At 31.3% G+C, this 12,726-nt stretch overlaps 1 protein-coding gene across 1 annotated transcript; it reads left to right on the forward strand.

Annotated features, from left to right (window-relative positions):
• The first annotated feature begins 5,906 nt into the window (after positions 1-5,906).
• On the forward strand, positions 5,907-9,192 carry LOC106334082 (tricyclene synthase, chloroplastic-like). The gene is made up of 7 exons (XM_013772433.1): positions 5,907-6,113; positions 6,214-6,490; positions 6,802-7,183; positions 7,376-7,594; positions 7,701-7,839; positions 8,191-8,442; positions 8,887-9,192. The coding sequence occupies exons 1-7, from the start codon at positions 5,907-5,909 to the stop codon at positions 9,190-9,192; spliced, it is 1,782 nt and encodes a 593-aa protein (XP_013627887.1).
• The last annotated feature ends 3,534 nt before the right edge of the window (positions 9,193-12,726 follow it).

The raw sequence follows: 12,726 nt of genomic DNA on the forward strand, positions 1-12,726 counted from the left end.
ACATGGTTTTGTACAGTAAAAAGAAGCCAGAAGCTTCAGCAGGTGACGTTGCTAAAGTTATATCAGGTGTTGCTGGTACTCCTGAGAATACTCATCCTCGCAATTAACCATTTTGTTATATTTTTTGTCCCTCGATACACTGAATAAATGCAAAATCAAGATTCATATTCTGAAAACTAAATTTCAGGAACGTTATCAAGAATAAAACATTCACCCTTTCTCAACAACTTCAGCATCAGTTTCAATACAAAAGTTCCTATAAAGCCCTGACCCTCCATGGCTAATGGGCCACCCACGTCTGCTCTCTCGGTCCGTGGGCTCCATCCCGTCTGACGGATGGTGCGTTAATTTTTCCAAAGCCCGAAAGTCATGTTTACTGACCCTAAAATCACCGCATAGCCTTTCCTATTGCTTTGGCCTCACTCACACGGTATCGCGAATCACTTCCTGATAGATCATCCATCGTTCCACTACTCCAGCTTAATCAAATCAATTCTCTTAAGTTTTTTCATACATCACAGCTCGACATGTTACAGTTCCACCTTTCCAAGACTTCACCAGTAGCTTTGCTCATAGTCACTAACACTACCCTCTGCAACTTCCCAGCTTCAAGCCATTCTTTAACATCACACCAATATCAGTCTATATAAACGTCTCGAAAGACTCATATACAAGAACAAAGATTAATCCATTTTTATCGGAAATCTGAGAAGTGAGATATAAGATGGATTTGACAGATTCATTTAAGCTACATACAATCGTAAAGGCCCAAAAAGTGAAATTGAAATTGAAATCGATTCATATTCTCACCTGTTCGCAGCTGAACCTGTAAGAAGAAGCAGAATTTGACTAATCATCAATAAAAAAATGAGTAAGAGAAGTCTTGAATACATACAGAAGATCTTACTGACGATAGTTTAAGTGAATAGAGATGAACAGAAATTGGAAGATCTTCTTCAAGCAAACATGGCGAAAAAATTCGTACTAAAGAGAAAGAAGATGACAAGAATATTTTTGTTAGCCTTTATCCCAAAGGGAAATGTGTCAATACATACAATTGATCTAATCTGCTAACCAGAACGAACCAGATTATTCTAATTGTGATTAACTAAACCATGTACAACATATATCTATAAACCAATACATCCCAGAGCATATATGTTAATGTTCATTATTGCTAAGATTATCTCCAAAAAAAACTCTATAACTTCAAATACAAAGTTTTTTGCTTTCCAAAAAAAAACTTCAAATTTAGAGTTTTAACTAAGGTGTAAAGCTTCATATTTGGAATTTCACTATTCAAAACTCCAAATTTAAAGTTTCATCTTTAATTAATTATACCTCACATTTATGATTTTTAAGTATTTTCACATTTATCGTTTTATTCTGTAAAACTTTTGTATATCATAAATATTTCAAATTTATTTTAATAAATTCAAATTTGACACATAAAATCAAATAATTTTTTAAAAATAAGATTTATAATATCTAAAACTAGAATTAGACAACAAGAATATTACAAAAGAAACTTAATAAAAAAACATTTTAAAAAGATACATGAAGACATAATTATTACACAAATTTAAATATTACAACAACACTAATAGTCTAGTAAATTTTATTCGGAACTTCTAAAATATTGTCCAAACAAACTTTGTATAACCGAATATGGAGCATTACTGAAATAATTTTATGGAATAATGTGTCATTTTGCTTGTATTTTAATACGTAATTATGTATTTCTATTTATAATTTTTTATTTTAGTATAATATTTTATTAATTAATATTATTAATTAATATTATTGTAATATTTATATATATGTGCTAGTTATTTATAAATTTTTTATTGATTTATATTAATTATGAAAAATATAAGGACCGTATTATAAATTACAAATAAATTTGAAGTTAAATTTGAAGTTTCACTTTTGGAAAAGAACACCTTGAAACTTTAAATATAGAGCTTTGCAAACTCTAAAATAGAGAGTCTTTTTGGAGATGCTCTAAATAGATGCCGAAAGGGAGCATGGTATAGAGGCTTATTAGGATATCTGCGAGCTGATTCTCCGAACAAATGTGAAAAAGTCTTGATCATGCCTAACTTCACTCGGTCACACACAATGTGGCAGTCACATTCGACGTGTTTTGTCCAAAAAGACATAGTTATTGAGGATGAGTATGGCAGCAGTGCTGTCACAATACAAAGGAGCAGGGTCCTTAGTTTCAGTCCAGAGATCCTGAAGTAAAATTCGAAATCATATAATTTCTCGGACTGCTTAAGACATCGCTCGATATTCAGATTCTGCCCAAGAACTCAATACCGTGTCTTACTTGTTTGATTTCCACAAGATCAAAGCAGTGCCAACAAACATACAATAGCCAGACACACTGCATCTAATGTCAGGATAAGATTCCCAATCCGCATCGACAAAAGCATACAGCTTCAAATTAGAAGAAGCAGGATAGAAAAGGCTATGACCTATCGTGCCTTTCAAGTAATGCAATATCTTGTAAGCTGCTTGAAGGTGAGGGGCTCGTGGATGAGGCAAACTGACAAAGTTTGTGGACAGCAAACATGATGATAGGACTCTGCGTTTTCTAGTAATTCACCATCCTCTTTATTTATTTAATACTAAAATTCATTTATTTAATTAACTTTTAAAATAATTAACTCATATGTAATTTTAAGTTAATCATTTTCAATTAAGTAGGCTTCTAAATCTTATATATTCTAAAATTATATTTAAATGTATTAAAGTTCAAATCTTATATATTAAAACAGAAGTCACAACCTTGATTAATGTGTGATTTAAAAAAAATGGATCTAATGGACATATTTCTAAAAAGTCATATTACACTTAATCTCTAATCTTATCATTTAAATTTTGGGTCTACCAGAAAATTTTATTGGCTATCAATAATTGAATTTAAACAATAGATGATCCACTGAATTTATAGATAGTATAAATTAAATAGATATAATTTAATATTGTAATACTATACCTCCATATATTAATTATTTAAATATTTGTCGATGTTAAATTTTAAAATTATGAAGATTTTTTTTTTAAATAACAAAAATCATATTATCTAACAATGATTAATCTTTAGTATATTAAACCAATCAAAATAAATTTTAAACTATATAGTTTACTTTAAAAATTAAACAAAAACTAAATGTTTAATTATTTACTCGATAATATAAATCTGTGAAGCGAAAAGTTTAATTTTTAAAAAAATTTCTAAATTTGTGAAATGTTACAATATTTTTGAATATAACAATAAAACAATATTTTATTAATCTTTATACATATAGTTACGATTTTAATAATGAAATAATAATCCAAAAATATTTATATATAGAAGAAGATAAAAAGACATGTGAAAGTTTGAAACAATCTATTCAATGAAGTAAATTTATTATGTTTAAAAAAATTATAGACACGTATATATTATAATATATACCAATTTAGAATTGAAAACAAAATGTTTATATAAAAATAAATGAAAACAAAAATCTGCGCGGTTGCGTGGGTCGAGATCTACTGTAAATGTTAAGATGACTTCTAATTAAGTTTTCTAAACCTTAAATACGAAACATAATAACCTTTGATTTAACACTGTCAGATATGTACACATTTAATATATACATCTAAACACTTGAACGTAAATTTAATATTTTTAATAGAAAAACTACAAATACTAAATCTTACCATAACTATAAAATAGGACTACAAATACTAAATCACACATGTATCATCAAACCATAGTGTAAAACATGAATTGTACAATCAATATTATTTCATATTTTATTTACAAACTTTCAAATTATTCATATTTAAATTAGTTATATCAATTTTAAATCAAATTAGTTGTGATAATTTTTAAAGTTTAATTATAAAACCAAATTATGGATGTAAATTCTACTATGTATATTTCATCATTACTTTCAAAATTCTCAAAACTATAATGGTTAAAAATTTGTTTAGTTTTTTTTGCTCATAGGACGTGATCATCGTAACTCACTATCATTTCAAGTTATTATTGAATTTGATTTAGGAAAAGATATGTATTTGCATTAAAATATAAAAATATGGGTTCTTTTAGGAAATTGTTTAGGCATATTTTTTGTGACAAAAAACTATGTTTACTTTATTTTAGGCATTTTTTCTTTAAAAATTCGGTTAAATTACTTTATCGTATTAAATAGACTGGTTTCTACTTTTAATGGATGGACGTTACAAATTAATAAAATATATATATGTTTAATTTTTCTTATGGATGCACATTCATCCATTATTAACTATCTAGCTTATCCAAGGCAATTCATATTATAAATAATAGTAAGCCATTATATAAAAATACTAAAAGACACGTGACTAAAAGAATAATTATATAAAAGCAATTCATGTTACCAGATATAAGAATATACCACAATATAAAAGTACAAATATATATGCTTAAATATTTTATGGATGCACTTCATCCATTATTAACTCTAGCTTATCCGTGGCAATTCATGTTCCAAATAATAGTAAGCCATTATATAAAAATAGTAAAAGACACGTGATTAAAACTTAATTATATAAAAGCAATTCATGTTACCATATATAATAATAGACCACTATATAAACAAAATACTAAATACACGTGATTAAATTTATTATATAAAGATAATTCATGTTGCCAGCCAAAGTTAAGAAAATAAAACCAAAAATGAAGTTTTTGAATTACTGTCATTGTTGACATAAATTAGGGTTAATAAAACTTAAACGAAATTTTTGAAAGATATGAATTTCAGAACTTAAATTATATATGTTTACTTTAATGGGATAAAAATATTTTAATTAATTTAATTTAATTTTTTTATTATTTTATAAATGGGTTAAGTTGTTTTTGTCGCTTTTTGTCCATAAGTTAATTTATCTTTTTAAATGAACTTTTTTTTTCTTTTCTTTTTTTTTTAAATTTTATTTACATTTTTAAGAGATTCAAATTTATTAATTATTTTAGGTGCATATGGCAAAAAATTTAAATATGTATTTTAAAAGGTAGAATTATGTATTGACTCTAGCTTGCCCCTGATAATTGATGTTACTTACCAAACGGGAATCAAACCATCATAAGCCAATATATAAAATACTGGGTGTGACTGGTAACCATCATAGGAACAATAGGAACGGATAGGAAAGGAATGAATAGGAATAAAATTTTAGGAATGATAAGGAATGATGGTTCCTTATCAAAATTAATGGGGAATTGATTTGTTCTATAATTTTCTACAAATAAAGGAATGAAGAGGAATAAAAAGAAAAACATATTCCTCATGAATGGTAAAAAGTTTAAGGAATGTTAAGGAACATAATGTTCCTCCTCGTTCCCTTGGTCACCAGTCACATCATAAGACACGTGGTTAAAACATACTCTGTCTGTTTCATATTAAGTGTCATTTTAATTCATTTTTTTTTCACAAAGAGTGTCATTCTACAATACCAATGCAATTTATACAACCTTTCAGTTCAAAATTAATTGCAAAATGCATTGATTTTATAAATAAATCGATTTATCTAAAATACTATTGGTTAGTGAAAACATAAATGCATTTTAATGAATTCGTTAATATGTGTGAAAAATGCCTAAGTGACACTTTTCGTGAAACGGAGGAAGTAATATATTAAGCAATTCATAATAAGCCAAACGGGAACCAAACCACAATAAGTCACTACAAATTTTATAAAAGTATTAAAAGACGCGTAATTCAGGGCAAATGCGTGGACATGATGATGTTTAACATCTTTTTTTTTATGTTTAACATCTATATGTTATCTATATATATATATATATACATGCGAATAGGTATCTACTACCAAGTACCTTCTACATACCTACAGTAATATTCTCTTCAATGGCTAGTCTACTGCAGATGGGTTTACCTCTTATTTACAGGAATACCCTTGTGAAGAGCATCCAACGTCCTCGGTCTTTCACTTGCACCATAGTAGCCAAAACAACAAGGGCCGATGAGTCTCCAGTTGTGCTTCGTCGTTCCGCAAACTATCAGCCTTCTCTTTGGGACCATCACCACCTCCTCTCGGTCGAGAATAAATATTCGGTACGTTAGTATATTCCCCATAAATAAAATATAAATATAGAACGATGTCGTATAATTGGGTTCCTGAATTTTGTTCATTTACAATGTCCACTGGTTTCAGAAAGATGAAAATGTGCATGAGAGAGATTTGTTGAAAGAAAATGTGAGGAAGATGCTCAATGACGAGAGGACCACTCATCTCGAGCAATTGGAGCTCATTGACGATCTGCAAAAACTAGGCGTTTCTTACCATTTTGAACGGGAAATCGACAATATTTTGACATTTACTTATCACAAAGATAGAAGAAACTTCATGGAGTATGACATGGAATACGATCTACATGCTACTGCACTCGAATTCCGACTGCTCAGACAACATGGTTTCAATGTTCCAGAAGGTAAATCATCACTTGTATAATGTTAAACCCTCTCTTTAGTAATTTTTTTCCTTTCCATCCTTTTTATAGCATGTTTTAGATTTTTAATCAGAAAAAAAAAATTATTTAAAAATTATTTTGTTTAATTTTTCTTACTATTTGAAGTCTCTAATATATTTTATTAAACTGTTTTTAGTTAGATGCTAAACGATGTTTTCCATGTAGATCAGAGAATAAGAAATATAAATATGAGTAAATTTTAATCTTTGTTTCTTTAACCAAAATATCCGTTCAACAATAGATTTGGTATCTAATGAAATTGTTTACTACAGATGTATTTGATGTTTTCATGGAAAACTGTGGAAAGTTTGACAGCCATGATATAAATGGCCTCTTATCTCTGTACGAGGCGTCATATCTTTCAACAAAATCGGACACTAAACTGCAAAAAAACATTAGAGTTTTTGCAACACAACAACTCAGAAACTTTGTTGATACTCATGGTAGTAAAGATTTTGCATCCTGTGATGTGGAGATGGTGGTCCAAGCGTTAGATATGCCATACCATTGGCGAATGGGAAGGCTAGCCACGAGATGGTACATAGATATGTATGGAAAGAAACATAACAAGAACCCTATGTTACTTGAATTCTCCAAGCTCGATTTCAATATCGTACAAGCTGTTTATCAAGAAGAACTCAAATACGTTTCCAGGTATATAGTAACTACTAATCATATATCAATTTACATATGCTACATCTATTTAAATAAAATCAATACATAAGCCATACATTTATCTATGAGTTCTAAGATTAAAAACTCATAAACTTTAACTTGGTATTCCAGTAAATTCAAATAACTGAATTTAATTCTTTATGTTCCTCTTGCTATACATGTGTTGTGAAGCTGGTGGAGGGAGACAGGTTTAGCTAATCAACTTCACTTTTCAAGAGATAGAATAGTGGAGAATTATTTTTGGACTACTGGACAAATCCAAGAGCCTCAATTTGGGAAGGTTAGACGAATAATGACCAAAGTAAATGCACTTCTTACAACTATCGATGACATCTACGATATCTATGGCACTCTTGAAGAACTTCAACTCTTCACTGCCGCCTTTGAAAAGTAAAGACTCCCACACTTCTATTTCCACATCAATTATTTTGGTTAAATTATATATTACGATAAAATATGATACTGATTAAATTTTCTCTGTATAAATATGTTGCAGTTGGGATGTGAATCGTCTTGATGACCTCCCCGAGTACATGAGGCTGTGTTTTCTTGTTGTTTACAATGAAGTAAATAACATTGGATGTGATATCCTCAGAAATAAAGATATCAACGTCATTCCTTTCCTCAAAAAGTCTGTAAGTATATACCAATTATCTTTGTTTTGGATATTTTGTTGAAACAGTTTATCACTTTAAGAAGACAATTTAGGAAGATATTTTCGAAAGTATATTTTCTGTAGAAAAACTTTATTTTAATGGGTACCTAGTTTCAGATGGTTGATATATATATATATATATATATATATATATATATATCTACGTACTTGTATTTTCTTATTATTAGGTTATATCATTTTTTTCATATATTTTCGATTTGTTCTGTGAAACAAAGAAACCATTCTCACAAAATAATCATATTTCAAAATCCTTGAAAATCTTGTAAATACTGTAAAATAATACTCCTATTTTAATTAGATTATATTTTAGTGGGCAGATGTATGCAAGGCATATTTAGTAGAAGCAATGTGGTACAAAGGAGGGTACAAACCAAATTTGGAAGAATACATGCAAAATGCTTGGATTTCAATCTCGTCCCCAACAATATTTGTTCACTTCTACTGTGTATTCTCCGAGCAACTCTCTGTTCAAGTCTTGGAGACTTTGTCCGAACACCGACAAAACATCGCCAGATGCTCTTCCTCTGTGTTCCGTCTAGCCAATGACCTTGTAACCTCGCCGGTAAATCAATTTCTTCCACGTTTATAAAATTTTAGCTCAACTTGTAAAATTATTAGTCGAAGCTTGTCAGCAATTGTAACCGCTTTTCCCGTTTACACCAAACCACTTTTTTATTATAGCCATCGGTTTATATCTAGATAAACTTATTAGTCGAAGCTTGCCCTTTAAAAAAAAAAAAAAATTATTAGTCGAAGCTTGCGACCAATAGAAATTTTACCGCTTTGTAAAAATTTAACACTATGATTACAATTTCCACAACCTGTATTCTAAGAATTGCATTTAAACATTATTATAAAATTGAACTCTATATGCCTGTACGTAGTTGTGAAATATATAATTTATATATGGTTGTCTTATATGTTATGAATATATGTATGTTCGTAGTTGTGAAATATATAACTTATATATGGTTGTCTTATATTTTATGAATATATGTATATATAGGATGAAATGGCGAGAGGAGATGTCCTCAAATCGATCCAATGTTACATGAACGAGACCGGAGTTTCAGAAGAGAAAGCACGCATGCACGTGCAGAAGATGATCAACGACATGTGGGATGAAATGAATTATGAGAAAATAGAAAATCACTCTTCGCTGATCCCTCAAGATTTTGCGGAAACAGTAATAAATTTGGCACGTATGTCGCAATGCATGTATCAATACGGAGATGGCCATGGCTGTCCAGAGAAATCCAAAGTCATTGATCGTGTCATGTCCTTACTCTTTAGCCCCATTCCTCTGGAGTAACTTGTATACTATGTATGTTTTTAAATAAATTGTTGGTCTTATTAGACTTTGGTCTTTGGACTTAGTCATAAAAGATGGAATAAGCTCCGAGAATGTAGGAGCCTGGAATGTTTTAGTAGCTACTTTGAATGTTTCTATGTTTGCTGCAAGTCCTTCGAATATGTAAGAGGCAGTTGCTTTTGTACATAATCGGCTGTAAGGGCCACTCAAGTAATAAAAACGAATTAGTTTTTACTTTTTACTACTCTCATCATTCAACTTTTAGTGTTAAGATTTCGATTCAATTCACGTTTCACTTCAATCCGTTTAGAACTTGATATGTGTTAGGATTGCACTATCCTAGCAAGTAACAGAAACCAAGAACACACATGATATGTTTACCCAGACTTTATTTCCTACTGTCTGGAGAGAGAACTAAATTATCATGCTTGTACAGTTGTACTATTGATCGATGCAGGGGCGGCTCTTGGTGGAGGAGCAAAAGCACAGGGTACCATTTTTTTGACAGAAAATTTCTTTATATTTGGGGTCCATTTTTGTGAAAAAAAGGCTCTCAAAATATTATGGCAATGCATAATTTGGTCCATCATGCACAGTGTCCATCACATATTTGAGCCGGGCCTGGATCGATGTGATACAATAGCTGATATCAACTTGTTTAGCAGGTACAACAAGCGACTACACAAGGAGCTCACGGGAGAAGAATACTACAACGATTAGGAAGAAGAAGACGATTTCTCAGCCTTTGATCCCTCGAAGAATCTTGAGGACATGCACTCGTAGAATGTCAAGAGTTGGATCACCACCGGATCTCTCTTTCTCGATCAGCTTTCTCTCTCTTTTGTATTCTCTGCTCTCTCCTCTGTTTATCTCGTGTTTGTTGATGATGAAAATAATCTGTTTTGGCCATTAGGCTTTGTAACAAACTTTTGAGCTGAGCCAGCTCGACATGTAATGGGTTCAACTCGTATACCACTTTGAATATGGTCGACAAAAAATATATACAGAGAGAGAAATAAAAAGAAACGACACGAATGTAAGATAAAAGACAAATTTTAAAAAATGAGGATCAATATTGTACAAACAGCGAGGAGTATCACGTGTAAGTGCAAATGAGACAAAAAAAAAAAGTGTAGTAACTAAAAGATACACAAAACTAGTTAACATGATTCGATTCGTACATCTTCTGAACCTCGTCTAGATTTCATTCACTTAACAAAATAGGTTAGTTATGAAGATAAGTATCAAGCACGCGTGCATTGATCCATCCAACAACACGAGAGCATCATTATCTTCAAACAGTTGCAAACTTCATAAACCACCAACCAAGTCTGGCTTAAAAAAGTAATGGTCAGATTATCTTTCTCCAAAATTATAGTTATATCTATTAAAATTGGAAAAATAATAGGGAGTTACCTAAAGTATTAGCCATCGCATGACTGACCATGCAAAGTAAAAAAATACATACTTAACTACACGTAACATCCCTGAACTTTATGTTGTTATGTAGCCAACTTCACTATTTAATTTAATTATTAGGAAATCGTCACATGGACGTCGGAGATGGTAATGCCATGTGATTAGCCGTTTGGTTAGTTTAAAACTGATCCACACGATCCAAACTAAAATAAAATCCAGCCCATTTTTAATAGAAGAGTGTTATTGGACAACAATTAAAATCCGACATCGACCCAGATTAAAAAAAAAAAAATCCGACACAACCCAATCAAATATGATCTGAACCGGTTGTTTCATTATTTTTCATCCTCAACGTCGAAGAAAACCAGAGACTTAAAATAAAAACAGATCAAAGTGAAGAGACACTATTCCACAGAGCTAAATAGGTAAGATTCGCTGAACCCATTAGAGAGATGTTTATGTTTTGCTCGATTGTGAGATGAGATGTGAGTAATTGACTGGTTGTTTCATAGATAGATATAAAACCAGGGTCATCAAGAAACAGTAGGAACAAAGGTTATGGTGGTCGCAAATTGTGTGCTTGTCGGTTGCCAGAAAATGTTTTCACAACTTGGACAGACAAAAATTTAGGCCGAAGGTTCTTTGGGTGCGAATTATACAAGGTGTAGATCGAACAAATGATTTTTGGGATGCTTTACTAGTAATGGGATGGGTTGTAACATGTTTTGTTGTGTCATCAGGAAGAAGAGAATATGCATTGTTCTTATTGCGAGTGGCTTGATGAAGAAGAAGTTAATGGTTGGCCAAAGAAGGCTTTGCTTGAAGCACGAGATGAAACCATGAGAAGAAGAAACAGATATGTGAACGAATTGTCACTGTCAATTTTCTTCGTATGGAATTAGAGCAGCCGAAGGTGGGGAAACCGGGTTGTAGTAATGGAGATGAAGAGAACAAACGATTGGGTCGGTTTTTATTTTAATTTGGGTCAGTGAGTCAGTTTAGAACCAACCAAACAACTAATCATACGGTGTTACCATTCTGACGTCTACGTGGTGATTTCTGACTAATTAAATTAAGCTAATGATGTTGGCTACATACCAACATAAAGTTCATGGATGTTTGTATGCATTATATATACTTCATGTAGTTGAATGTGTATTTCTTTACTTTGCATGGTCAGCCATGTAACTGACACTTTAGGTAGCAGCTGACTATCATTTCTCTTTTAAAATTTATAAATTAGGATCCTAATATATATATATACTAGGGGGTGTCCGCGCTTCGCGCAGAATATTGTTTTATTATTGTTAAGAACATGATTTTTTTTTGGATAATGTAATTATGTTATCGTTTTTATTTGTTAACATCATTATTTGATGTTTTTAGTTTGTTATGTAGTAGGTGATAAGTTAATATATTTTGCGTTTTTTTTTTTGAATAATGTGTTGTTGTGTGTATAGTACTTGTTAGTAGTCAAATGAGCCTCTAACGTAAACTAATATTGAATTTCAATAACTTTGCATCTACACATTTGTTGATTCTAAGATTAACGGTTTCATCGTCAAAATTGTATTATAATTTTTTCATATTTTTGAAAATTATAATTTTTAAGATGTTTTTTGCCCTCTCCTCATATTTTAAACTTGAGCCCTCACCGTCCATGTATTTCGTTACAAATCTGGTGTGCGGTGCTTCTCACCATCACCGGAAAAAGACTCACATTTTTCTCTTGTTCTTCTTGCCTTCTTCACCTATGAGATTATATGGTATTTGTTGCAGATCGGGTTTATGAGTTTTCAGTTGTTCGGTTGCTTCCCACGGCATTGTAGGCTGTTCCAGTCAATATTAATTGCTCCTCTTCTTCCTTAGATTTCAGCTGATGTTAGGAACTGGATCTCCTTGGTTGGGTCAGAGTTTATTCGTCTTTTATTTTGTATTCCTCGTCGTTGGCTTACCGTCAATAGTCTCTGCTCGTTTTGGTTTTCAAGATCCAGTTTTTGGTGTTCTGACTTCTATGCTCTCTTTCATATATAGCTCGAGGACGGCTCCATAGTTTTCTGATTTCGCTCCGTCTCCCTTTCCCTCTCTATTCCATCTCTTTGCAGCTTTCATCGC

Source organism: Brassica oleracea, chromosome C3 (assembly GCF_000695525.1).
Source record: "Brassica oleracea var. oleracea cultivar TO1000 chromosome C3, BOL, whole genome shotgun sequence".
In the NCBI taxonomy this organism is placed as follows: Eukaryota; Viridiplantae; Streptophyta; class Magnoliopsida; order Brassicales; family Brassicaceae; genus Brassica; species Brassica oleracea.